This window comes from Abramis brama, assembly GCF_963993115.1.
Source record: "Abramis brama genome assembly, chromosome: 7".
Taxonomy (NCBI): Eukaryota; Metazoa; Chordata; class Actinopteri; order Cypriniformes; family Leuciscidae; genus Abramis; species Abramis brama.
The window spans coordinates 24,958,307-24,986,211 of record NC_139969.1 but is presented as its reverse complement, the minus strand read 5'-3'; the positions used below and the strand labels follow the sequence as shown (position 1 = coordinate 24,986,211).

The following is a 27,905-nucleotide window of genomic DNA, read 5'->3' as shown; positions in this document are numbered from 1 at the left end:
ACTTGTGACAAACCGGAAGGACAATTTTTGGCACAGAAATACTCCTTCAAACGTACAATTTAATTTTTGATGTTTATGTTTAGCATGGGAATCCAACATGGGAATCCAACTCTTTAACAGTGTAAAAAACTCAGTATGCATGAAATAGCATTTCACCACCCCTTTAAGGTCACATGAGACACAGCCATCTTCTAACCGTATACATACTGGGAACTATATTCTCAGAAGGTGAAGCACTGCTACTTCTGCGGAGTGATTTACTCCAACTCTGAGCGAACTCTGCTCCTCACCACGGGGCTTCTCAGGTTCTGCGAGCAAATCACTCCGCCCAAGTAGCAGTGCTTCGCCTTCTGAGAATATAGTTCCCAGTATGTATACGGTTAGAAGATGGCTGTGTCTCATGTGACCTTGTTATTTGTACACGCTGTGACTATACAAATCACAACATGTAAATAGGAAAATGTTGGCGTTATTTTGTAACTTATTGGGAGCAGTATGCTAGCTGGAGCCATTTACCTCCAGTCTTTGTGCTAAGCTAGGCTAGCGGTGGGTGCGTCAGACAGAGTTACGGCACGCACGGAGATGAAAAGGGTATGTATGGACTTATCTAACTCTAGGGGATACGGTAAATAAGCTAAAGTCCCAAAAAGTCGGCGTGTTCCTTTAAGCCTATGAGTGAATGTTTTATGAGCAGTAGAACCATTTTGTTTCATGAACCATATTCATCCACACAGTCATGTAGAGCCGAAGCACAACCAAAACAATGTTCTTCTGCAAAATGCATACAGTTTTGTTTTATAACCGCTAGAGGGCCAAAAGTTACATAGCATACCTTAAAAATTACTATAATTATTTACAGTGTAAGACATTTGAAACTCTAGAGGACAAAAATAAGATTACTGAGGTAATATTTTTCGTAGGAAGACATTTCTGAGAAGCAGGAGACTTAAGAATATGGTTATATTTGATCTCTATTAAGTCTCATTGCTATCTTGAAAAATGGGATTTGAACATTTTTTTAATTTGTGTTAAAGAAATCATTCAAATACAGATTTCCAGAAATATCTCTCTACTGTACATTATGCTGTGTGTCACAATATATCGAGATGCACTTAGTAATGTGTAGGATCAAAGCAGTCTACTTAAGAGTGCTTAAAATCACTGAGACAATGGACTGCACAATAAATCAGCCTGTGTGTGAGAGGCCAGCGTGAAACAAAAGAAGACGTACGTCACCAAGACAATGACATAGAACCTCAGGAAGGGCTCTCAGTGACTGTTAAACACCATAAAAGACAACACAAACCCACTAGATTTCGCTGGAAACCTAGTGAGTCCCAATAGGAGTGTATGAGGATGTGACGGCATGGCAAGATTCTTGTTGCAGTGGAAGCTGATCAAGCCTTTATGAAAGCAAAGGTCTCACAAGAGAAGTAGCCATTGTGCTATTGAAAAACAGTAGCCTAAAAAGTTAAATTTGCCATAACTTACTTGCTCCACCCGCAATAGTGCACTTGTAAGATCATTCACAACAGCAACTGAAAGCCCAGCGTCCCGCAGTAGGAATGACGTTAGACTCTCGTCGTCCTTCAAAATGTCCTCCACTTTCAGTCCTTTGCCTGAAAGCACAGGGGAAAGGAAAGAACATGGAGGGAAATATATGATTAAACATCAATGTAGCCTATGCGTGTGAGTACATAAAGGGGAAAAAAATCAGTGTCAGTATTGATAACTACATTTGTACAATGAAAATGTAAGAAAATGTGTGTGCCTATGCAAAACTCACTGCCATTGTGTTGCTGTAAGTTTTTCACTCAATTTATTGTCCAGACAATAAAAGTCCAAGCCTCATTTAAGCATGTAAAGGTCATAAAAGATTTGTTTTAGATCATAAAAATTGCTTTCTTAAACTAAATCCTTTAAAACGTTTACTTGAGATACAAATATTCCCCTTTTTGTGGCCTAGTTACGTACATGTGAAATGGGAAGAATGCATTCCACACCTTCTTAACTGAAGCACTCTTAACACTGCAGCAGAGTGCTGACCAGCGTGTATAATGACTTTGACATATATTCACTCAGAGGACAAACTGTGCTGACAAAGTGCTTCAATGGATCACTTGATCACTGAATTCTTTGCTGAAAGCTTTGTCGCTCAACAGTATATACTCTGTGCTGAAAGGTTACGACATGGGAGTCGTGTGTGGAGAAAGTGCTGACAGATCCAACTAATTCACTGCAGTTAAAGGTGTTCAGAGATATACTAATAGGGCTGTTACTGTTACTAAAAGATTTGATAAGACATATTATGAAAATGTATTTTATGTGACATTAAAAAGATGCAAATGATCACTGTGATGAGATATTTTTCCAAGTAGGATGTGTCCCTGGATCAAAATCCTAATTGGTCCTAGAACATTTCTGGAATAGGCCTAATAGTAGACAAGATGTTTATGAATAATACTTCAATTTTCTTTTATGAACTTTTATGATACTTTAATGGCATTTTTTTTTTAATTATTTTTAAGTTGGCATTATTGTATTAAATTATGCACTACTGTTTAAAAGTTTGGGTTCAGTAAGATTTTTTTTTAAACAAATTAGGTTAATACTTTTATTATTAAATTGATCAAAAGTGACAGTAAAGACTTTTACATTGTAACAAAAGATTCCTGTTTTAAATAAATGCTTGACCTCTATTCATTAAAGAATCGTGAAAAAATGCTTCACTGTTTTATAGGGGTGGTTGATTATGATTTCACTTTTCTAACTTTAGTTAGTGTGTAATGTTGCTGTTTGAGCATAAACAACATCTGCAAAGTTACAACGCTCAAAGTTCAAAGCAAAGGGAGATATTTGCTTTTAAAGAAATAGTTATTTAAGGACTACAACAAACGGCTGGTACGGACTACACGACATTCCTCCTGGGTTAGTGACATCACTAACCCTAAAATTTACATAAACCCCGCCCCCGGGAACACGCAGTCCATATTGAGAAGAGGAAGAGTTGTTGTAGTACAGCACATTTGTGAGTCTGCTCAAGCTGTCGCCTCCTCTTTTCACATGCAATACAGTACGTAACACAAATGCAATTGCTTGTCACTCTGTAAGCATCTTACAAGCGATTTTATAGATTATCATGACAGAATATGCTAATCAAAGACTTGAATAGTTAACTCCACACATCAGCAACATTAATTCATAAACTAACCATTCAGAAACATCCTGTTGCATTCTACATGTTGTCACTTCTTTTTGAGTCTCTCCATCATTGTCCGACTCCAGTTTAAACATAAAAGGCAGAACAGTTTCTGACATTTTAGTGCTTGTCAGAGTGAGGTAATCGATGATACTAATACACATGAGCTCTTGAAGCTCAGACCTCTGTGCTGGGAGCAGCAGCTCATTTGCATTTAAAGGAACACACGAAACGATGCGTTTTTACTGACCCTCAAAAAGGGACAATTTTAACATGCAGTAAAAACATATATGTGGGGTATTTTGAGCTAAAACTTACCACCCATTATACCACCCCTTTAAACACCCCTTTAAACCCCTTTGTTACTTGAGCAGCAAATCTTCATATTAGAATGATTTCTGAAGGATCATGTGACACTGAATACTGGAGTAATGGTGCTGAAAATTCAGCTTCGAATTTATTATTTAGTAATATATTACTGTTTTTGCCATATTTTTTATCAAATAAATGCAGCCTTGGGGAGCATAAAATACTTTTAAAAACAGTAGAGTAATTATATTAAAAAGAGCCATTCAATAAAAGTTCACCTCATGTTCCACAGTAGAAAGAAATTCTTACATATTTTGAATGACATGAGAAATAATTTCCCTCTAATTTCATGGCTAGGACTATATTTAACAGGAATGTTGTCCCAGGACAAACTAAATATGTTAATAAGAGAACACATCCTATTTAGAAAAATCTTGATCACTGGATATTTTCCTAAAAAAAAAAGTACTTTCCCAAAGCAGAAAAATTCACTTCATCTATTAAGAAAGACTTGGGTTTTCCCTCACACTATAAGGACTAGTCATCAACCCATTAGAGGGAGCAGGAAAAGGAAACAGGTATAAGAGGAGTGGAAGCACAAGAGAGGAAATGCCCACTCTCTCCATCCATCACTCAGATCCATTAAAGAGGTCCCATCAGTTCCTCTGAGGGCCAGGTTATGGGTCAGACAGCAGACCCTACCCACGCTCTACATACCTGCCACCAGCTCAGGATTGGTGCGCAGCGTCTCCATGAAGTTGCTCATGATAGTAACTTCATGCCACAAACGACCAAGCTGACGGAACTCAGTGTCGTTGAACAGCAGCTCCTGAGAATCCATGTAAAACCGTGCCAGTCTAAGGAGAGTATAGAAATGAGTAACAATGATAACCTGGAACTTGGATTGGAAGTACATGTAAATTAAAAACAAGGTTCTCTCAAAGTTATGAACAAACATTCTTCCAGAAAAGAACATTCGTTCATGGGTATCTGGTCTTTATAATGTTCTCAAAAATGATCGTCCATGGAATGTTTTTAACTGAAGCGTTTAGTTGATCGTTTCATTATGTTATAGGAAAACATTGAAAAGTAACATTCCCATTATGTGTTTTCCCATTAAGTTCATATAACCAAGAAAAAAACAGTATTAAAACATTTAAAAATGGAAGAGAACATTTAGAAGTAACATTTTAATAAGCAAAACGTTTACAGAACATATTTTTTTGGCTGGGTCCCACCATTTTGTGGAATTAACTTCCATTAAAAAAAGCTTTCTTATTGGGATAAGACTAAATTTACAATCCCAAAATGTTACAATCCCAACACTGATTACAGTCCTGCAAAACTCCTCTGCATGGGAAGACACATTTTTCATCTAAACTGAATTGTGTCAGAGGACTATCTCTGAACGCCTACACAACACAACATGTGCTAGATAGGAAAATCTTCCAGATTCGAGCTGTGGAGGAGCGTCTGACTCACATGGAGTTGTGGTAGTTGGAAACGACCCCGGGTGACTCTCCTCGGGTTTGATGGCGAAAACATGGGTTATTAGCATTGCAGAAAATCCCTTGGATCCAAGGCAGGATTCCCGTTGAGGGCATAGCCTTGCTGGGAAAATGACCTGCATTTACAGATATGATGAGCAGACAGATGTTGTTGGAAACTTTTTGTTATTTGAAAACTCTTATCATTATCATTATATGGCTGTGAGTGTGACATTGCACAACCGGAACTACGTTACATTAATGTGTATTCTTACATTCATGTTGGCGATACAAGGGATTTGCTCTTCGTAGCCAGACAAGTCCAATGAATAAAACCACAGGCCACAGAATCTCAACCAGGAAGCGAATCTGTACACACAACAAGAGAGCAGTATGTTCAGAAACACGTCAGATCTGAATGTAGGATTGTAGCAATGCTGGTAACAGTTTGTAATACAAAAAAAGCTCAGGTCGTAAACATCAATTATTACATTAATAAATTAATAAATACTGTACTATTTAAAGTATTTATTAGTTTATAAAATGTTATTTTATACATTAATGCATTTTTAACATTTCAAGTTGTACAAACTAAAACAATCTAACTTGACTATAAATTAAAAATGAAGATGATAAAACTGAAATGATACTTCTTCACCCCCTATACTCAATAACTTTTGTTTTTATTGAAGAACCTTCTGAAAACACAAAATGAATTGTGGTTAATTCATATATTATATCATTTATTTTATCAATACTCTCAGTTTCTGATGATAAAAAGTTTTATAACAAGCAGCTTTTGTCATAATTACCACAGAAATACAGGAAATATCTTACTCTATGGGCCTCGATTACTAAATACTGTAACGAATTATTGTTCTTTGTTAGGTCATAAATACATAATGCATTAATTTTAAAGAATTTAAGGATGCACAATAACTATACAGCAATTTTGAGCAATACAATAATTATTTTCATGTTATGGTTATTCAACTGATAAATGGCCAATATTAAAATTCTATACTATTTTGTCTAAATAAATGGAAAAGAAAACAATAAAAACAAAAAAAAAATTGAATTTAAGCATTAACATTTTATACAGTATGATCAAATTGATATTCATTTTCAGATACAGATATTCATTTTGAGATAGGGGTAGGCCTAATCTCACTGTAAAAATATGCGAAATGAGGATGTAGGCTAACATTTAATATCAAATATTGACAGATTAATCTAAATAAAATTCTCCAAATTCGCAAATGAACGATTTGGTACCAGTATATAAATCATGCATAGAATTAAACCTTACTGAAAAGTGTTGCCCTGATGTTAAACAGTCGACAAAAAAAGTACACACATTATTTACTAAAAAAATATACTCGAAAAAAATACTGGTTTGTTTGTTAGGATCAAAATTTTATCAAAACCTAACCGCTGGTTTAAATTTTTTAATTCAGTTGTTAAAACCCAACGGTTGGGTTCATCCATATTTGACCCAAACATTGGGTTGAATCAACCCAGCATTTTTAGAGTGTACACTTTGAAGCGAAACAACACTCTTTCAAAACATCCAACACTCAGTTTTCCGCTTCACAGTCTTATATTTTGGTTTTGTGTGGTATGTCACACCTCATTGCCTAAATCCTGCACTCAGAACCAAATATCTGAGGCTTGTATTAAATGATATAAACAGAGCGCGCTAAATATAAGCTGTCTTTCTTGAGGCTTTAGAAACTACAGCCTGCGATGATGATTGTTTTGTGTCCCGGACTCCGTTGAATCGGTTAATTGTACCTTTTGTCTCTTGCGGAGTGTCCAGTTCTTCCACAGCAGCAGACGGATCTTGCTGCTTGTGTTCATGGCTCCAACTCAACCCCTTGCAGGGGTCACCAAAACACAACAAACCTGGCAACACATCACATACTTCACTCTTACAATCAACCTGAGAGAAAACTTGCAGAAATGTTATAGCCTATTCAAGTGACAGATACTAAAGTACTGTTAGCATTGTAGAGCTTTACATGTGTGACCATGTGATCAGAGTTTAGACGACCAACAGTCATTCCTTTATATATAAAAATTAAACAGCAGTTTTAGTGCTTGGAGACTTGTTTGTTAGTCATGTGAAATTGGGTCACAAATCTTTAAAGGAAAATGTGGGCCTAGCATTGAACCACTGAACTATTTTGAGCCACAGCAATGACTACAGCAAGACCAAAACAGTCACAGACAGAGCTGTTATTATGTCTGTAAGACATCTAATTTTCCACAGTGATCTTTTTACACAAACACTGATTAAAGCTCTTTGAGCTCAGGTTCAGATACAAATGTCTCATCTTAGTCTCTTTTGACAGATATATTGCAAGTATACTTGATCTTTATGGCTAAATGATGATAGAATTAAAATGTCTTATTTTAGGTAGGCTAGCCTATAACATGCTATTCTCTACCGAGGCCAACAACTTTAACCTGTCGTGAATGTACACTACTGTTCAAAGGTTTGGTGTCAGTAAGATTTCTTAATGTTTTTGAAGGAAGTCTCTTGTATATGTAGGCTATATAAATATGTATTTTCAGCATCATTACTCCAATCTTCAGTGTCACATGATCCTTCAGAAATCATTCTAATATGATGATTTGCTGCTCAAGAAACAGTTATTATTATATCAATGTTGAAAACAGTTGTGCTGCTCAATATTTTTGAGTAAAACGTGATCATTTTTTTTTCAGGATTCTTTTAGAAACAATAAGTTTCAAAAGAACAGCATTTACTTGAAATAGAAATCTTGTTAAATTATAAACAAGTATTTACTGTCACTTTTGATGAATTGAATGTATCCTTACTGAATAAAAGTACACATTTCTTAAAAAAAATAAAAAATATCTCACTGATCATAAACGTTTGAACAGGTAGTGTATGACCAAAAAAGGTATGCTTACCTCAGTGCTGAAAAGATTTGAGTCCCTCAATATTCGCATGTAAATGTACATAATTACAATCCATGATAGTCGCTGAAACACAACAGCCAAACTTGCAGCTCCTGACCGACTCAGGTGATACCACTAATCTGATTGCCTTAATCTGCTGGGTTAACTTGGCCATCAGTAAAGCCCTCCATTTTAACATGACTACTATTTCTTTACATGTACATGTGGTGGATCGATGGATTAGGAGATGCTAATAATGTGTGTTGTGTTATATTATGTATTATATGGGCATTTGGAGTATGTGTTCTGTATTTCATATCTCCTATTTCTGTGTTTGTTGGATGAGTCAGAGCTGAGCAGCTCAGTGCTGGAGCTCAGGTGACGTGTCTAATTAGGGATGAGGAGGGACAGAGTCTGTCCCGGACAGTTACAGATACACAGGGAGTGAGGACAATAGGCAAGAAGCAGAACACTGGTTTGGCCTCCACATAAAATACAGCAGCTGAATTAAACTTTGACAAGAAATACTGAACATTCTCACCTGATTAAATCATAATACATGATATTTAAATGTACACATTTTTAATTAGTAGTGTTTGCTAAAGCAGGAATAACTGTTATTATTATTTTGAAGTATTAAACATAATTCTATCCACACTGTTTGTCTCTAATTGCACATTTTTTCCCCGGCAGATGATAAAATGGGCCAAAAAACAAAAACCTAAATGTTGGTGCCAATGACATTTTGATATTATTTTTAAACTCTTACAGTATTTATTAAGATTCTGATATAACTTTTACTTTCATATGTTTAGTTTAAGTTTTACACTGTTCAATTTTCACAATTAATTACAAAGAAACGGCAAGTAACATTGACTGAAACACGAAAGTTTAAAATGTGTAAAATCTACTCCAATAATTTTTGCTTTATTTGAAAAACAATTTTTTAGTGTATAGTAATTTTTTATATAGTAAATTCAGTTTTAATAATTTTAGTGCTGAAACTTAAACACATTTTATTTTTAGTGCCAAGTCAACATTTCTAATTTTAAGTTTTATTTTAAGCCTTTCATCTAATATTTATATTTTATTTCAGCTTTATTTCAATAAACAAAATAAATAAATAAACCCTATCCCCTTGGACAGCATGCCAAATACGCATAACCTTTACTCTATTTAATTATATGCAAGTGTGAACTCCTGAAACACCTCAGCGACTGCATAACAACGCCCTGGCAACAACCCATAGCATCACAGTGGCCACTCAATTTTCATTCCGAAATTTTAAAAAAATGTAGTCTTTATATTTAATCCACTTTTACAATACATGTAAATGGACAAAACAGAAAAGAAATATGTGCAGAAAATATAAAACTAGTTTTCACTAAATATTTAATCGCAAATGTTGCACGTCTTCAAGAATTGTTGGTATGTTTATGGCAGAAGGTTATGTGTACAAAATGAAAACAAATGCATATGTAACTCTGAAATAAAACAGAAACAGATGCACTTACGCAGCCTAAAACACGCAAGAGCAGAAGCGTTTCTGAGAGACAAACTATAAAACAAAAAAAACAGCCGGCAGTAACTGTATTACATCATGCCAAGGCAGTGATGATGCGGTGGTTAGGCTTAGCAAGTGCATCACAATGAACAGGTTGCCATACATTTACAGTACAGACAACACTATAAACACTCCTGTTGAGTTGATACAATTATTACACAGAACTTCTGATTTTAATAACACATTAATATAACTGATTATTTAATGATATAGAAGTGTCTCTTGGCCATCTTATCACAGTGAAGGAGATAATGAGAATGAGACACATTTGGCATAAATGTTCAGAAACAATATACAAAAATTACATAAAAGAGTGCTCACTTACAGATAAGTGAATGTCACAAATGTTTGGACCTTTGCTGATATTTCCGGCTCATACAGTAGCTTAAAGGGACATTAACAAAGAGCTAGTAATCCAGAAAAGAATTCACGGAGACGTTTCACCTCTCCTGTAATATTTTTGCCCTTTCTCAAAGGGATATTAAAACAATTTCATATATACAGTATGGCACAAAAAGACATACAGATATAAAGCCGTAGATAGTATTAACATTGACATTGTGAGGGCTGTGGAGGTATCAGTCACTGTCACATATCAGGAGAATACTGTACCAAGTGTGACAAAAACTGCCCTAGAGAACCCCAGAAGGGTTTTAAACAAAATGTGCCTCTCGCTGCTCCAGCTCCTGCATACGGCGACTGCGTCTCTGATAGAGGGGTTTGGCGTCTGTTGGGTTAAACTCCTCAGCGCTGGATCCTGGAGACTGAGGCGGCGAGAGCGTGATGGGGCTTAGCGATTCGCTTTCCGACAGTCCTTCTTCCGCTCCTCCTGATACAGTGCTTGTCACTGTTGTAAAAGTGGGCTTGGGCGTTGTTGGTGTGGCGGGGGGCGTCGTCACTGCAGTGGAGACTGTTGCTGATGTTGGTAATATGGTAATGGCTGTTGTGTAAACTGTTCCTGTAGTAGTGGTTGGTGCTGCCGAAACGGTTTTTGACAGCGAGTCAAATGACCTGAATGGGCCTCCTGATGGAGGTCTGTAGAACGTTCCAGGAGGTGGTTTTAGTGTCCGTGGAGCTCGGAAGGATATTGGAGCCCCGCTGGACTGACTTGTACCATCTTTTCTAGCAGCGATGGTGTGGGGTACAACACTAATTTCAGACCGTTTCGGCCCGCCAGAAGGTGGCAGGTTGGCCACTATCATTGCAGTTCTGGGTGTCACGTCGTAATGTCTGTACTGTCTGTCCCATGTCCTCCTCAGCGTCTGAGTGTCGATGAAGGGGTTCCTGTAATAGTTTGAGAGTCGTGGTGTCAAAGGCTTCTCCGGTTCAGTAGTCTCCTGAATGACGGCAGGCGAGTGTTCATGCTCCACGGTGCTGCGGCTGTTGTGCTCGTTGAGCAGTCGGTCCACGGGCATGCTGATTGGTCGAGACACCTGCTTGGAGCGCTGGGGACGCAGCTGCACCAATCGGCTGTTGGCACCGGGCCGGCTGAACACAGATGTGGCCTTCTGCATGTCCACAGAAGATGAGTCAACCCCATTTATATCTGAGCCCTCACCCACTGGAGAGAAGAAAATACTGTTAAACTTCATTATACAAACTATTCTTTCAAAAGAGACTCTCAGTAACCTCTTATTGCACTCCACCGTTTTTTGAAATGGGGCTTATTCACCTTCTTTCCTACATTTAGATAGGTGGGCAAATGCATTTTTGTCTCAGTGCATGCATTGTTTTAGTTTGAGAGGGTTGGCGCTAGCTTAGCTTAGCATAATGAATGGAATCCTTTGTTGCCAGCTAGCATGTCCTGAGTAAAAGTGATATATACAAAAAAAAAAAAACACCTAATTACTTCTTGTGGCCTGCGTATTCACAATGAGTACAAATAGCGATGCAGATTAACACTAGGTGATTTCCTAGGCAGATATTGACTTATATATTAAGGACTATATTAGGGGGAAGCACAGGCGAAGCACTGCTACTTGGGCGTGATATCTCTGCGCCCAAGTATCAGTGCTTCACCTGTGCTTCCCCCTAATATAGTCCCAAGTCAATATCTGCATAGGAAATCGCCTAGTGTTAATCTGCATCGCTATTTGTACTTGTTGTGAATACGCAGGCCACAAGAAGTAATTAGGTGGGGTTTTTTTTTTTTTTTATATCACTTTTACTCAGGACATGCTAGCTGGCAACAAAGGATTCCATTCATTATGCTAAGCTAAGCTAGCGCCGACCCTGTCAAACTAAAACAATGCATGCACTGAGAAAAAAAATGCATTTGCCCACCTATCTAAATGTAGGAAAGAAGGTGAATAAGCCCTATTTCAAAAAACGGTGGAGTGTTCCTTTAATGGACGACGGCGAGGCGTGAACGGTTGCCTCCGCCGAAGTCCATTAATACCTGACAATGGACACCTCGAAGGGCATTAACCCGCTTATACCATGGTCACTTGCCAAATAACACATTTTTAAAACATTAGTTTATATTTTAATTAGTTTTACAATCGAAATCTAAAGTTTTTACAAACAATAACTTGGTTTCCCTGGTTACGCCTGACTGTTTATTTACTAGGTGTCCTCTATCACTTTTTAATGGACAGCCTGCAGCCAATCAGAATCGAGTATTCACCCAGACCATTGTATAAAAGTTTATAAAACAGTCATAACTTCATATTTTTCTAAACTAAAAATCATATAGTATTTGAACAACAACAAAAAAATCTCATAGTAAATGCACAAAGCTTTCAAAGTTCTGAATGTTATTACCAAGTTATTACTACAATTACCCAATATTTATTAATGATTTTTTTTCAATGTAAAGGCCTTTCACGCCATAATTTAAGTAATAAGGCTGAAGGAAATGCAAATTCACAAGTGTACAGTGGAGGGCACAGCTCAAACAATCCTTTCAGCTGTGCTGTCATTCTGGATTGCAGAAGAATAGAATGCAGGAGAAGAAAGTTCAACGCTTAATTCACAATAAAAACTAAAAATCTAAAGTCATTTTTGCTTATGGTTTAACTGAATTATCAAAAGTCAGCAGCAGCAAGTACATAAATAAACAACAATAAATAACTTTACATCAATAAAGTGAGATTAAATGCATAAAAATATTTGTTTAATTTAACATTTAATTATTGGAGGTTTGCGTAGTATTCTTTCACTGATTTTTATTTCACTGATTTTATTCATTTTGATGAATACTGAATCTGTTTTTGTGCAAGTGAGATTAGTATATGCATGCTCACATTTAGTCTAGAACTTCAGTAACCATCATGTTCATAGTGCACACAACGCCTCTGCACTTAATCACGTCAGTAACCATCATGTTCATAGCGCACACAACGCCTCTGCACTTAATCACTTAGTCAATAGATGGGAAAACAAAGTAACGTGCGTTACTTTTTTGAAAAAGTAATTCAGATATTTTGTTGTAAATTTAAAAGTAATGCATTACTTTGCAAGTTACTTGAAAAAAGTAATCTGATTACGTAACCCCAACACTGATTATCAGTATTATTACAATGTTTTTAAACAAAATATATATAAAAAAAATGTTCATGCTGCCATGGTTTATCAGTTTTAATTTCACCAAAGATGAGTAGAGACACTCAGGCCCCGTTTACACGTACATGGCTATTTTGAAAAACAGAGACATTTCCCTTCGTTTGTGCCCTTCGTTTACACGCAAACGGAGAATTCGCCTCTCAAAACGATTCTTTCTAAAAACTCCGGCCAGAGTGGGGATTTTGGAAAACTTCGTTTGCATGTAAACTGAGAAAAACTGAGTTTTAGGCAGCGACGTCACAGAATGTGACTATTTTCGGGATTCTGATTGGCTAATGTGGGCTTGAGCTTCTCGTTACACTGCCACCTACAAGTTTGGCATGCTCTTGACAGCATATACACGGGTTCGTGTGCACGATGTTATTTTTGAAAACGAAGAGGGGTGAAATGTCCGTTTATGAAAATAGCCATCCATCCATTTATGAAAATAGCCAGCCTCATACTAACCAGGTGTTTGTGCTCTATCATCCCCTGTCTTCATCTCCTTCACTTCCTCCATAAGCTGTGCAGAGGTAATCACAGACGAGTGTCTCTTGTTGACTTTCGCACTCTGTATGAAGAATAACACAGATCACAAATCATAAATGCTGACATTTCCTAAAAATGTCCTTAAAGCAAGTGAGGTCTAGCTTCCGTTCTCTGGCTCATCTCACCTCTTTGATATCCATGAGAGATCGGGAGTGGCGGCTGAGTTTTGGCTCTTTGTCCTGCATGTTGGGCACAGATGAAGACTGTGATGCCGTAGGACTGGTGGGAGACACAGGGCTGAGGGGGACATCAAAGATCATCTGGTGGTAACTGATGAGCAGTTCCACCATGCGGGCCTGGTGGGGGTAGTCAACCAGAGAGGACAGCGACACTTCCGTCTCCAACTGCCTTGGCTTGATGAGCGTGGGACCGAAGATGATACCCAGGTTACTAGCCGTCATCTTGTTCTCCTCAGATTGCTCGGTTACTCTATGGGACAATGATGTTTTAGAGTGGTGGATTTATATTGCCCTCTCACTAAACACATTTAAGGGCTTCAAGCAATGAAACCAGATTCAGACAATGGATTCCTGCTTTTTGCAACATTCATTTTATTTTACAGATGCTTATGTTTATGGTTTGTGTTAGCATACCTGTGCAGATGTGTGATGAGGAACTGCAGGGTTCTGTAATGGGCTGCAGGAAGTTGGCGAAGGAGGTCTCTGATTTTGAAGAGAACTCTTTTAAGCTCAATGCTGAGGCACAGCTGCTCCCCTGGCGATTTCTCTTTAGCAGAGTCAGTCTCATCCAGGTTCTGAGTCTCTTTTGCCAGCCCAATGACATCATTATAATACCGAAACAGAATCAACGGCTCTGGCAACTAAAAAAAAAAAAAAAACATTATTCTTTTTTACAGGCAATGTCGATCAACAAAAAGTAAAAAAAAAAATTGAAATGAGAAAAGCAATGGAAGCCTATAGCGTTATAAGCCATGAACCAAGCCAACCAGCTATGAGGTGAATCATAACATTACAAACTTTGATTTGAAGCAAAAAAGTATTTGAAAATCTAACAAAAATACAAAGGTACAAGACTAATTAATTTTTAACGCTTTAGTGATAGAAATAACTACAATCCTATTAACATTGCAAACAGCATAATCAAATTATAAACAATAAAGACATTTAAAACCACTAATTTAAAGATGTTGATTATTTATATAAAAATAATATATTTTAAGTTTATTGCAAAATATTCATATATATTCAAACGTTAAGTATTTGATTACATCTTGACTTGATTACATCATTCACAGTGCTTCATGGGAGTGGGTGGAACTAACGAGATCTTTTGGCATATTTTGCTAGTTTCGAATCTCTGATTGATGGAATTTTTTGTACAGCATCATGGGTAAAGTCGTTTTTTCACCACAAATTCCCGTCAAACACGATTATTTAAAAAGTAAGTTGAAATAATGTAGACGAACAGCTTCAACAGAAGCAAATACTATTGATTATCAACCGCGTAGCTCACAGTAAGGCTTTCTTTAAAGCTTTATGAGTTATCATTCAAAATCAATTTCCCCATGGAGAAACTGAATGGAGTTTTTTACTTCCTGCACTAGAGTGCAACAGTGGGGTCCAGCTAGTAAAAATCCAATTCATTTTCTCTATAAGGAACTGATTTTTAATGTATAAACCTTTAAAAAAAGACGTACTGTGAGCTACAAGGTTGTTAATCGATTGTATATGCTTTCGTTGAAGCCATCAGCCCACTTTATTTCAACTTACTTTTTAAATAATCATGTTTAACAGCTAAATTCCTGGTGAAAAAACTCCATGATTCTGCAGAGAAATCTCCACCAATCAGAGAATCGTAACAAGCAAACCATGCCAAAAGATCTTGTTATCTCCGCCCACTGCCATGAAGCACTGTGAATAATGTAATCAAGACGGTCTCCCTACGCTCTCAAAATACTTAAATATTTGTGTATACATATGCATATTTACAACCAACATGTTTAAATCAATAGATTTATATATATCCATCATTTTTATTTGGATTATTATATATTTTATTGTCCCTAAAAAGGAAATTAGTAGTGGACTTGATTATCAATGTTTCTACATGACCTGTTACACCTAGAATAATTCTAAAATACAATACATTCACAATGATTTACATACATTACACGCATCACATTTCATTACATTCATATTCACCACACACGTGGGTAACTGCTACAATACATAAAAGGATAGGAAGTATTACTGTCATTTGCAATGCTTCATTAGGTTGAATTCTTTACATTATTAAAGTCATTAAGTATACAGTCTTGTAGCTTTGTCTTTTTATTTGATTTTCAAATACTTGTTTTGCTTCAAAACAAAGTTTGTAATGTTGTGATTCACCTAATAGCTGGTTGGTTTGGTTCATGGCTTATAACTTCAATGAAGACTTGAAGTCTGAAAAAAAAAAATCTGAAACCATGGACACTGAAAAACCGGACGGGCGCTGTTGCACTCTAATATGTCATAAAGTTTCATAAAGACATGATGAAACCGGGATTATTTGTCCCACCACACCTGTCTTAGGTAAAGCTTGAGAACGTTGCTTATGTCATGTGGGTGGAGGTCAGAAAGCTCCACTAAGTCCTTTCCATTCTCAAAGGCCTGGCAAAGCTTTTCCACACGAGACTTCGCCCCATTCACACGATAAATGCCCTTGAAATGCACCGAAAGTAGGCGTCATTAACAAGATGACTCAAGCATTGAATTAAAGCAATTTCTTTCAGTTACATCTCAATTCTTTACCTTAATGTTCAGGGCACGACTCTCGATTTCCGAGGTGCATTTTTTTATGATGAAGGGGATGCCGTCGGGACTGTTCTTAGCAGCTTGGGCAAAGTCAATCCCGAACAGGTGCAGTCTGCCCTGGAGCTTCTTATGACCACACTGAATGGCAAGAGTCTCCAGGCATTTCTTATGACAGGCCAAGGAGCACTACGGAATAAGAGATTATAGAATGACAAACGGCTCTACTGAACAATGTGAACTCAATCAGTGTGGGTGTTGATGATGATGTACCTCTTCACACTCAGCCCCGTGGAACACCACCAGACTGTCACACTCTCTGCATTTGGAAGGCGCTCTCAGTTTCCGCAACTTGTGGGTGTGCGCTGCTTTTGACATCTGAGTATTGCGGAAAGGGCCGGGAGAACTGGCCGCTTCCAACACCATCTCAGAGAGTCCTGAGACGAGAGGAGACAATGTGTTTCGAATGCTAATTTGCCAATAGTTTAAAAACAGTCTTCTGGCCCATCAACGAATTTCTAGTTTGGAAATGGGATAATCAAGAGTCTTAAATGTGAGTGGGGATGGGAACTAAAAGAAATGTAATGATTCTGGTTTGTATTCTGATTAAATGAATGACTCTTTTGGTACTTTTGAGGAAGCACAACCCTCTCTCCATTTCCTCAAATGTATTAGTCTAACATGTGTTTACATTCAACAATTATTACTGAAATGTAACACTTTTGGTGGAGAGACAGGAACTGCTAACTGTGGCATTTCGCCAGTGTCAACACCAAGCCTATCTGTACAGCTGCATAGAGAAAAAACATGGGTGCGAGCAATTCAGCACTTGCGTGTGTTTTCACACATCTATGAACACAGACGGCCACAATCACGCTATTCAGTTTGTACTACCAACCATTATCTGATGGGGAAGGTGGTTCCCTCTCATCCAGGTCATCTGCAGAAGACATGGTACCAGTTGAGGGAGTTCTGGGAAGCCTGCGTTTGAAATCCCCTTTAGCATGAAGACACACAAACACACACATTAGATACTTCCGTCCTGCAGAGCACTTCTCCGTCCTGTCCAATGAGAACTAGGTCAACCACATTACAATCAAAACTTACAAACGTGCCTAAAACAGCAATATATTTAGAGGAACTTCTTTTTGGGATATAATATATACAAGGCTCAACAATAATGGCTGATGCCCCTGGTCGGAGTGAAAGCATTTCAGGATGTCTGGCAAAACTGTCACATGCCTGATCGGGTCATTGCTTATATTCTCACATCCCAACGATTTGTTGATCACACATATGCTTTTATGCCTGGTTTTCTGTGATATTGTGAACGTTGTTTAGCAAATTATGTTAAATTCTGCTGATGCAACTATGTCATTCATGAAATGATAACTGCCACAACAGCTGTAGAATTTCCAGCAACAATTGCACATTACAAACATTATAAATTATCTGCTGTAAATTGTTTAATGAAAAATATGTTTTTATGACATTTATACAAATATTTTCCTAAACAATAAAATTTATACTTTCTGCGGTATACTTATACTTTCTGGCATGGAAAATAAAACAAAAATACAAAAAAAATAGTAGAAGCAGTAGTATACTGTTTAATGTCAGAATAGAATGAATAACTAAATGAATGAATGAATGAAATCAGTCAATAAATAAATACATAGGGGAAATAATAGTATATTCTTTAATGCCAGTTAAGAAGGCTATTTTTGGCAAAGACAAGGTGAAATGAATGAACGAATAAATAGATATTACACAGAAAATGAACAGATATAAGAAGCCATTTTTAGATGTACTTGTGATATATTTTAAATTAAGTATTTCATATTAAGACATGTCCCATATTGTGTAACGGAGAGTAGGATGAAATGTGTGTCAGAAAAAGCACCTGGACTGGCTGTGGGGGAGTCCATGGAGCGTGACTCGCTGCTTCCCCCAGCACTCTCTGAGTCACTGCACATCCCTCCACCGCCAGCACTGCCTGAGCTCCAGGCCCGCTGTGAACCCTGCGTCCTTAACGCTACAACACACAGAATTGACCTTAGAATTAACTTTCCATTTGAAATCTCTAGTCTCCATTAAACTGAGGGAGAAAGTCCTGTATGTGTTTGGGGAATCAGTCTGCCTGAATGTTTCATTCAGTTCATAGCTTTCAGCTGATGTTCTTAATTCTTTAGTTTAGTCATCCAGCCTGAATCATCAGGCTGTAATCCAGCAGGCTGATGATGTCATAGCACCAGGGCATTTTTGGAAGCCGAGAGCCGATCTGGGTTTGGGCCTTAATCCTGACTGCTTTGAACGGCCAGTGCTGGGTAAAAAACCCACAGTGGCCATAAAGCTAATAACCTGTACAGGAGATTGAAGCTTTCCTCACAAATGTGCCTCATAGTTGCAAACATCTTAGGATTTTGTTTAACTGGAAAGAAAATAAATGTCTTGGAGTTTTAGAGTATAACAAATGCAAGTTGAGTAGGTTGATGTCCCCCAAAGAGTGTAAAAACAGCCTGAAGTAGCAACTTTGGCTCAACCAATTGTGTGAGTTTGGGCCAGGATTATCTGTTAGTCCAAACAGTGGTAGAAGGGGAATTATGTCATTATTGTTCTCATTCCATTTAGTGCCACAGAAACTTATCATTGTAAACCTACAAACTTTTAGTCACCAGCCTAGATCTTTATTGACAAAGATACAATATCTTCTACCTTGCATGTCTATACTACTATTGGACCGTCTCTCTGCGATCTTGGTCTTGCAGGGTTGTGCGGTACACTCGACCTCATCTGCACTGTGGTTATCCGCAGAGGTAACAGAACCCTGTGACAGATTCCCATGGGATGAGCGGGTGCTGCTCTGAGACCTCTTATGAAGGGACATTCTGGAAATGAAGGAAACTTGTTAAAGCAGGCTTTATAAAAATACCAAAACAGGCTGTGCAAAATCTCTGCTGATTGTGAAATGGGTTACTCAAAAGGCAAGCGTGAAATTTGAATGCACTGTAAAGAGATGTGATAGCAATGGCCAGTATGTTTGTACATGGGTGTGATTCAGAGGTTAAACTGAAAAGCAGAGTTTGCACAGGGTAGTGATTACAGACAGCAGAACTTGGGTAAACAACACGCCAAGACCGACCCTTGTTTCGTTCATCATTCTTCCTGAGGAAGATGCAAACAATGCATGGCTTGCATGGAAACTGGAGTGTGGACTAACCCAGTTTTTGAGGAAGTGGTGATGTCCTGAGACAGAGACTCCAGCCACACTCGCTCTTTAGGCAAGCTGCACACAAACTCCGAGTAGCGCTGGCCTGGCTCATATTTTTTGGCCTGTTCACTTAGAGCTTGGTAGTTTACAGATAGAGGCACAGTCTGAGCCTGCTGCATCTGGAACCAGTTCACTGTCACCTACAAGAGTTCATGAGAATAGTCAGTATGCAATAATAGAAAAACAAATAATTTCTTTTCATGAAGGTCTTTTCAATAGAAACACAACCATTTAAAAGATGGGGGTCAATAAGAATTATGTTTTGACATAAATTAATACTTTCAGCAAGGATGAAAAGGATAAAAAGTTTATAATGTAACAAGATTTCTATTTCAAATAAATGTTGTCCTTTTGAACTTATTATCAAAGAATCCTGAAAAAAATGTATCATGGTTTCCACAAAATAATTTGAGCAGAACAACTGTTTTCAACATTGATAATGAGAAATGTTTCTTGAGCCGCAAATCAGCATATTAGAAAGATTTCTGAAGGATCATGTGACACTAAAGACTGGAGTAATGACCCCATCACAGGAACAAATTACATTTTAAAATCATTTTAAAATGTAATAACATTTCACAATATTACTGTTTTGCTGTATTTTTGATCAAATAAATGCATCATTGGTGAGCATATTAGACTTCTTTCAAAAACATTTAAAAATCTTACAGACCCCAAACTTTTGAACTGTAGTGTTATAAAGGGATGTAGTGATACAGACCGCTTTGAGAGTCAGGTCGCATTGGAAGACCAGCTTCCGAATCTGAGTGAGGATCTCACTCTTAGCGCTTGACAAGCTGACTTTCTTTGCCTCTAGATCAGCCACACAGGCTTTATACTGCTCCTGCGCTTCCTCTGCCTGGAGTCACCACAAAAACAGACCGTGAGAGTCAAACAAAATAAAATCATAGTGATTTTACTAGCCTGTTTTAAGCCGCAGTATGTCATTAGCAGCACCAAACCAAACCAAGGTTTACAAAAATGAAACATTTTATGAAGAAAATGTTCGCCCATTTGCTACAGTGTGCTGAGTGGTGTTTAGTGTGATGCTATGTAGTTGCTAGAGCTGTTATAGCAACAGTAATGTTTAGATTATATGGCCAAATTTTCAGACAGTGCATCAGATGTTAAGAAAAATCAAATGAATTCCCACAAACTCTGTTTCTTATTGCCACTTTGATGCCCAGTAAACGAGGACAATAAAAGCAAGGGTGTGTGTGTGTTTGTGCAGTCTGTGATGGTGTTGGAGTTGAATTTAGAGTTTTAAAAATTCTTTAAAGAGCACTTTCTGCAGTACCTTCTGTAGGGCCTCTTCCTCCACCCTCCGTTTCTTCTCCAGAGTCCTGCCTCCTGCCGTTGGCTGCTCCTCCTCGGTGCGGCTGGTGGAGCTGCGTGCCTTCTCGTACTCCTCTCTCTTCTGCACCTTCAGCAGAAGAGCCTTCTTCAAAGCGTTCTCAGCCTCGCTCTGAAAACACGCATGGGTTATAAAGCGCTATCGTTCTTAAGAAACGTTAGTGATGAAATTCAAGTAATCATAGGTACCGTTTTCTTCAGCTCTCTTTGCCATTGTTCCTTTATCTCTTTCCTCTGCTTGTCCAGGTCATTCTTGCGGGCCAGCAGTGGCTGTTGGAATGATGTGAATTGTATGGAATTACAGGAAATGATTTGTTGAATAGTTAGCTAAAAGTGTACAGCAGAGTCAACTGAATATACCTGTATGAATTTGTTGGTTTGAAGAGCTGTAGCCGTTTGGAGCAGAATATGATTGTACTCGATCTCATTTTTAAAGGCAGAGACGTAAATATCCCGGAATGGCATGTAGTCCTTTAGATAAAGACACACAGTCACACAATAATGTCACTTAGAGGCCCAAAACCAAATACAATATCGTTCAAAAGTTTGGGGTCAGTACGATTTTTTAAAAATGCAATTAATTCCTGTGATGACAATTTCAGCATCATTACTCCAGTCTTCAGTGTCACTGAAGAATATTCAGATATGCTATCCTAATATGCTGATTTGATGCTCAAGAATCATTTATTATTATTATGTTGAATGTTGAAAACAGTTGTGCTGCTTAACATTTCAGTGAACAGTGACAGACAAAAGAACAGCATTTCTTTTCATGTTATCTTTTGTAACCTTATAAATACCTTTACTGTCCCTTTTGATCAATTTAATGCATCCTTTATAAATAATCGTACTGACCATAAATGTTTGAGCATCACCTTTGATCAAAACAACATACTAAAAAGACCATCACCTGCTGACTTGCTACTGCCTTTGCAGATTCTGCCATCTTGGCAAAACCTTTTGCACATTCCATGTCTGTCAAACACAGAGAGACCACGTGAAACACTAAAGATCAACCTTGAAGACTCAAAACAAGTAAGATCAGGCTTTAAGAATGGACTGACCCAAGCTGAGGCGTTTCTCCACCCAGGCCAACACGTCTTTGGTGTATTTTGACCAGGCCTTGGCATAGAGCAAGGCCGACTCTACTCCACTGTCATTCTTCAGCAGGAGGAGGTCCACCTGCTCCACAGTGGACAGCTCTGGAAACAGAGCATGATCTGGAAACACACACCCAGAACACCGCATATGAACAGACGCATACAAAAAATACACAAACGCTCCACATTGTTTAAAAAGATTGCTAAAAATGCACAGAGGAACCCTTTGAAGACATTTATATTTCCTCAACCTCGTCTCTGCGCTCTCTAAAACATTTAAAGTCATTTAAAATCTACTATTAAATGTTACCTCCTTATTTGGTTTATAGGCCAAATGTTACAAGGCAAATTTTACAAGTTAGCCTTATTAAAGGCAGCGACAGCCCTCAAATTGGTGGCAGACTTGCTTGTTAGAGGACTAAATAGTCTCCACGTTTCCCATAAGAGATGTTTCTAAAACTGACACTAATCTGTGTTCACATTAGATGCATGTACGATATATTGCGTGGCATGAGCGTGTGAGATCATCTCATAAAATCTCTGCTTAACCTTCGTCAAATGCACTGACACGCAGCTCAGCCGCGCTGGATCCAAGCACCCCGCCCAATAAGCCACATGTGGTTCCCATTCCTCACACAAATGTCCAAAAAAAACCCAAAGAATGTCAACCATTTGGCAAACAAGAAGAATGTATATGAAAAACAACACAAGTGTGAAGGTATGGGGTGTGTAGAGCTCTCTTGTCGTTTATGTCCCAAGTCAGTACTGCTCATCTGTCTCTCTGCTAGAACAACACCTTTCATGTATGGTTTGTTTAAACTAGAAAACTTAAAGTTAACTTCAAACTCTGAGTTTGCATTTCTGTTGGGGGCACATAAAATAAAATGAGCGTTGTGATTTACTGCAACACCTCGACGGCACAAGCCTGCTATCTTTGTGATAAAAACAGTGATAGAAAGATGTAAAAGGCGGCTACATAAAGAAGAAAGGAAATCCATTTACCTGCCAGATCATTTTGACTGCAGCCCCGTGAATCTTCAGAGAGGTTATCAAAAGACTAGAGGAGATAAAGGGAAAGACGTTCACACGGGATGAGAAGTTTGATTACAGAGGTGAGGGATGAGAAGGTGCTTCTCTTTCATCTTGTCTCTCAACATCTAGGTCAATCAAAGCTTGAGAACACTGCTCTTTAAATCACAGGTGCCAGCCAGGTTTCACTATTTTCAAAGACATCTAAACTTAAAGGTAGGGTAGGCATTTTCGAAGAGGCTAGCAACTTTGAAATCATAAGATCCCTTCAGAGCGTCTCCAAAGCCACACTTTCTTCAAAACACATGAACACGCATAACCAGAGCAGAGTCTGCAAAGCAGTAAATTTAGGTGTTAAATTACCTCATGCTTCAAAGCACATAACATTACAATGATAATAAACATAAATAACTTAAAGAATGTTGGCTTGTTCAACCTGACTGCTGGAGATTCATTTCGCCGTTGACAGTTTTGCCATAGAAGCACATAAATCTAAAAAGAACATCACGGGTTGCCATCTCTTATTTACAGTAGTTACTGCATGAACACAGCATGAGCCCGTTGTTTTGGTTCAAGAGGAACTGTAAAAGGTGGCTGCTGTTTGTTTGTGATGCTCAGTGACTGTCTGTCTACAACTCTGCACAGCCGTCTTACAGAACACACTGTTGACGTGTGATGTCTGCGCGGAGGTATGGAAATACATAGGTTGACGGGCAGATAGGGCATCGTATCATATCGAACCATATGCAATGACTGGACAAACATTTTTTGGTCCCGAGACTTCCACAGAAGATATATGTAATCTTTTATATATTTAGACCACTTATATAATTGATTGCTATCAGGATGTAAAGAGAGTTTCAACCAGTATAACAAAAAGTGTTTCTGTAAAACACGGCCTACCCTACCTTTAAAGGGATAGTTCACCAAAAAATGAAACGTAATTATTTAGTCATGCTTGTTCTAAAAATATGTTTTTTTGTTCATGCTTGTTCTAAAAATATGCTATATGCTAAGAATTCTGTAGAATCTTCATTCAGGGTTTTTTCCATACAACATTTCATAGTGACCACACCTGTTAAGCGCCAAAAAGGACATAAAAATGCCATAAAACTAGTCCATACAACTATACACTAGTGTTCATAGTTTGGAGACAGGTCGATTTTTTTTTTTTTTTTAAAGAAATTAATACTTTCATTCAGCAAATATGCAATAAATTGAACAAAAGTGATATTAAAGACATTTATAATAATACTAAAGATTTCTATTTCAAATTAATGCTGTTCTTTTGAACAATCTATTCAACAAAGAATCCTGACAAAAATGCATGACAGTTTCCACAAAAAATATTAAGAAGCACAACTGTTTTCAACATTAATAATAGTAAAAAGTGCTTCCTGAAATCAGCATATTAAAATTATCATATTAAAATGAATACTGGAGTAATGGCTACTGAAAATTCATCTTTGCTATCGCAGGGATACTCTATATTAAATTAGAAAACAGTTTTTTGATTGTAATAATATTTTTAATCAAATAAACGCATTTCAAAAGGATTAAAAACATTTAAAAATCTTGTCAACCCCAAACTTTTGAATGGTAGTGCATTTCTAAAGCCATATGATAATTGGGTTTATAAATAGTGAATAATGGCTAAAATTTCAGTCTGCTTTTCACATAAAGCTATCATATGGCTAAGACATAGAACGCAGCACACAAGTCATAAGGACTACTTTTATGGTACTTTTTATTGGCAGACGTGGTCACTATGAACTGTTGTTGTATGGAAAAGAGCTGTTCCACTGAAAAAATAGCACATGGGTATGAACAACATGAGAGTGAGTAAATGATGACTTTTTTTTGTGTGAACTATTTAAGGACCTTTGAAGGCTCAACTTGTGACCAGTGTTTTAAAAAAGCAATGAAGGTGACAACTTACACAACTTCTTCTGGCTTGGGGGTACCCCAACCTGGAGCCACTGTCCACATCTCCCATAAGGAAGTCAGACACTCTGAGTGAAAAAGAAAGACAAGTCACTGCTGGGACACTGCACACAACATAACTTGACCATACATAACACTGTTACAATATTATGATGTTGGTTTTCACAAATATAATAATCAAATAATATAATCACAAATAGATCATTTTAAATAAAGAATATGAGCAGTATAAAGGGATAGTTCACCCAAAAATGAAAATTCTGTCATCATTTGCTCATCCTTATGTCATTCCAAACCTGCATAACTTTCATATTTGAAACATGAATTCTACATATAAACATATTCTAACCATTGAAAGCACATGAAATATGGTAAACAAAAGCTCAAACAAACTTGCTTGATGGGTGAGAACCAATGAGGTTTGTTCCAGTTTCAGTTGACCATATTTGATGTGCTCTAGGTATGTGCGCTGATCAATGTTTATATGTGAATAAAAAGCTAAATTAAATCTGTTCATCATATAAAACAATGGTGTCTCTTAAGAAGGCTTGAATTAAATTGCTTGATTCATATGCATTACTTCATGTTCTAATGAACTTTTTAATTAAAGTCATCAAAGTTTTGGTTGCATGGACTTTCAATAGAGGGACAAATACCTCTAAGATTTGTGTTTTGAAGATGAAAGAAAATCTTACGGGTTTAGAATGACAAGAGGATGAGGCCATTGTTGATAGAATTTTCATTTTTGGGTGAACAAACCCTTTACAGTAACACTGCGAGCGTTCATTTAACTAGCGTTAAGAGAGTGACTACAGGATGCACAGCTGACATGTGCTGTAAAATCAGAACATGGAAACTGGAAGTAAATCTATACAGAGCATAATACACGTTTAATTACAGAAGAGAGGGCTACGGTACTCACACATTGCCAAAGGTGAATGCCAAAGTGTCGATCGATGTGTATATCTCACCAAATATAGTGCCTTCGTTTTCTTTATTGACTTCCTTGACATTCACGCCTGTGGGAAGTGAAAAACCACATAAAAAGTGGAGCCAAAAGACACCAAAAGTACAATTATTATTAGATGATGATGAGAAACAAGCGCATAGAGCTAGATCTCACTGTGTTTATGGCAATATGAATTTGTCAACAGCTGGGAGCACCACCATAGCTACTGAGGACGATGAGCAGATCCAACACTTTCCGATAATATATAATTCACTCATTTCACAGGAAACCAATTTTAATAGGCTTTAAAGTCAGACTCATTTTGAACTCTGTGGTGCCCAAAGAAAAGGAACTTCTAGGTTCTTCCTTATTTAGAGTCTAATGCTGCTTTGTACTAAAGACATGCTTCCCAAGAGTACAACACAATGCTGAACAGTTTGCATGTAAATAAATCAAAGGATGCTTTTCTTCATTGTTTCAAGAAGATGATTTATGACCCACCACATTGGTGCTAATTTTCCATGTTTTGAGCAGTTAGACGATAAATTGACATCCTATTGACGTTGAATCTGTGACAGACAGCAAGTAAAGTCTCTGAAAAGCAAAAAACGTGCATTTACCAAGAGCTTCCTGTCTGCTAGCTGAGCCTCCCCTTTACAGGAAACACTGACAAAAAGCTTGAACTCTCAAAACATTCAGAGGACGTTCAAACAACTTTCGCCCAACTTACCAACAACTTTAACTTGCACTTGCCGTCATATCCAAGTTTGACAGGGTAAAGCATAGATTAACCAAAAGCACAACTCCCTCAGAAATTCAGGAACTAACACCACAGCCTAGTTCACAGTAAAGCTCGACTTCCACTTTTTCCTGACATACAAGAAAAAGTGACGAGGCAATTAAAAAAAGCAACATCTTCAGCTGTAGTTTCCAGTTCCGCATGGGTGCATTTTTAAGCAGCGACTGTTGGCAGAGATGGGAATCCCCAACTTCAACTGCCACCCATAGGAGGAGACGGCACTGGAGAAGAGAGCGAGAGAGGTGCGTGGCTTCTGGTGCATGCCTCTCTGCTTCTGAATGCAGGCGGGCGGCTCAGTGGCCCCTGCAATGGAACGCTGACTTCTTCCTCAGGACATCCTGCAGTTCCACAACAATGCTTCCACTTCACAGCTCAAATACAGGTTGGGAATGGCTACATTCAGAAAGTAGTTCTCTCAAAGAAAAAAAACCTTGAAAGCATTTTCTGCGTCATTGGACAGACTTCTTTAAAATTCTGTCAATTAAAGAATCTGGGTTTTTTTAAGAAAAAAAAGAAAAAACCTAAGAATGAATATTACCACATACTTGTGCAGGGTTCCCACTCTTTTCTTGAAATGATTTTCCAGGACTTTTCCAGGACATTTTCAAGACTTTTTCAGCTGCTACAGTGCGAGTCAAGTTATCACAACTATGGCTGGGCGATATACCGATATTATCATATCGAGATATATTTTGAAACAGATGTGATATTGTACCTAATACCGTTATATCTGTATTATAGTTGTGCAAAGATTGTTGTCTTTCACAATGCCACCTGCTTTCCTCTACTTGCAATGCCACACTACTAAAACAGAAGTTATTCTCTACTTTAGTTCATACACTGCTATTTTACTTGCTGATATCAGTTTAAAAGTCCAAACTCTCACAGTCAAGCTGTATTCGCAATCAGTCACTAACGTTAGAAAATATTAACTATTATCGGACTTCTAAATTAATTGCATCTGCTCGCACCAAGGCACATTACGCATCTGGTATACATAGGCATAAACTGATGAGTTATGTGTTTTTGACTCTAAATTATTTTGATTTATCAAATCTTTGTAACCGTTTTTGTCAATTATATTGCTGAAATGGATAGACCTTTTGTAAAGCTATGTGTTTAAATGCA

The 27,905-nt window shown here is 37.6% G+C and overlaps 2 protein-coding genes across 4 annotated transcripts in view; both read right to left on the bottom strand.

The window, feature by feature from the left end:
• abca4b (ATP-binding cassette, sub-family A (ABC1), member 4b) overlaps positions 1-8,255 on the bottom strand; it is a 48,089-nt gene extending 39,834 nt beyond the window's left edge. The window contains exons 1-6 of the mRNA XM_084120849.1: positions 7,936-8,255; positions 6,790-6,900; positions 5,271-5,364; positions 4,991-5,132; positions 4,226-4,365; positions 1,492-1,619 (exon numbers count right to left, since the gene is read on the bottom strand). Coding sequence (XP_083976975.1) covers positions 1,492-1,619; positions 4,226-4,365; positions 4,991-5,132; positions 5,271-5,364; positions 6,790-6,855 — 570 coding nt within the window. The 5' untranslated portion in view covers positions 6,856-6,900; positions 7,936-8,255. The remainder of the gene's footprint in view (positions 1-1,491; positions 1,620-4,225; positions 4,366-4,990; positions 5,133-5,270; positions 5,365-6,789; positions 6,901-7,935) is intronic.
• A 1,043-nt stretch (positions 8,256-9,298) lies between these two features.
• The window catches only part of arhgap29b (Rho GTPase activating protein 29b), a 42,311-nt gene continuing 23,704 nt past the window's right edge, over positions 9,299-27,905 (bottom strand). The window contains exons 1-21 of one of the 3 annotated variants that reach the window (XM_084119091.1): positions 26,709-27,059; positions 25,952-26,048; positions 25,025-25,097; positions 23,059-23,113; positions 22,021-22,176; positions 21,867-21,931; positions 21,317-21,427; positions 21,146-21,226; positions 20,901-21,068; positions 20,325-20,462; positions 19,553-19,743; positions 19,048-19,220; positions 18,236-18,367; positions 17,231-17,329; positions 16,606-16,769; positions 16,333-16,521; positions 16,105-16,242; positions 14,173-14,399; positions 13,705-14,008; positions 13,499-13,601; positions 9,299-11,048 (exon numbers count right to left, since the gene is read on the bottom strand). In XM_084119091.1, coding sequence (XP_083975217.1) covers positions 10,141-11,048; positions 13,499-13,601; positions 13,705-14,008; positions 14,173-14,399; positions 16,105-16,242; positions 16,333-16,521; positions 16,606-16,769; positions 17,231-17,329; positions 18,236-18,367; positions 19,048-19,220; positions 19,553-19,743; positions 20,325-20,462; positions 20,901-21,068; positions 21,146-21,226; positions 21,317-21,427; positions 21,867-21,931; positions 22,021-22,176; positions 23,059-23,113; positions 25,025-25,081 — 3,459 coding nt within the window. In that variant the 5' untranslated portion in view covers positions 25,082-25,097; positions 25,952-26,048; positions 26,709-27,059 and the 3' untranslated portion in view covers positions 9,299-10,140. Of the gene's footprint in view, positions 11,049-13,498; positions 13,602-13,704; positions 14,009-14,172; positions 14,400-16,104; positions 16,243-16,332; positions 16,522-16,605; positions 16,770-17,230; positions 17,330-18,235; positions 18,368-19,047; positions 19,221-19,552; positions 19,744-20,324; positions 20,463-20,900; positions 21,069-21,145; positions 21,227-21,316; positions 21,428-21,866; positions 21,932-22,020; positions 22,177-23,058; positions 23,114-25,024; positions 25,098-25,951; positions 26,049-26,479; positions 26,503-26,708; positions 27,060-27,905 lie in introns of those variants that run through there. The other 2 variants (XM_084119092.1, XM_084119090.1) reach the window with 2 other exon arrangements.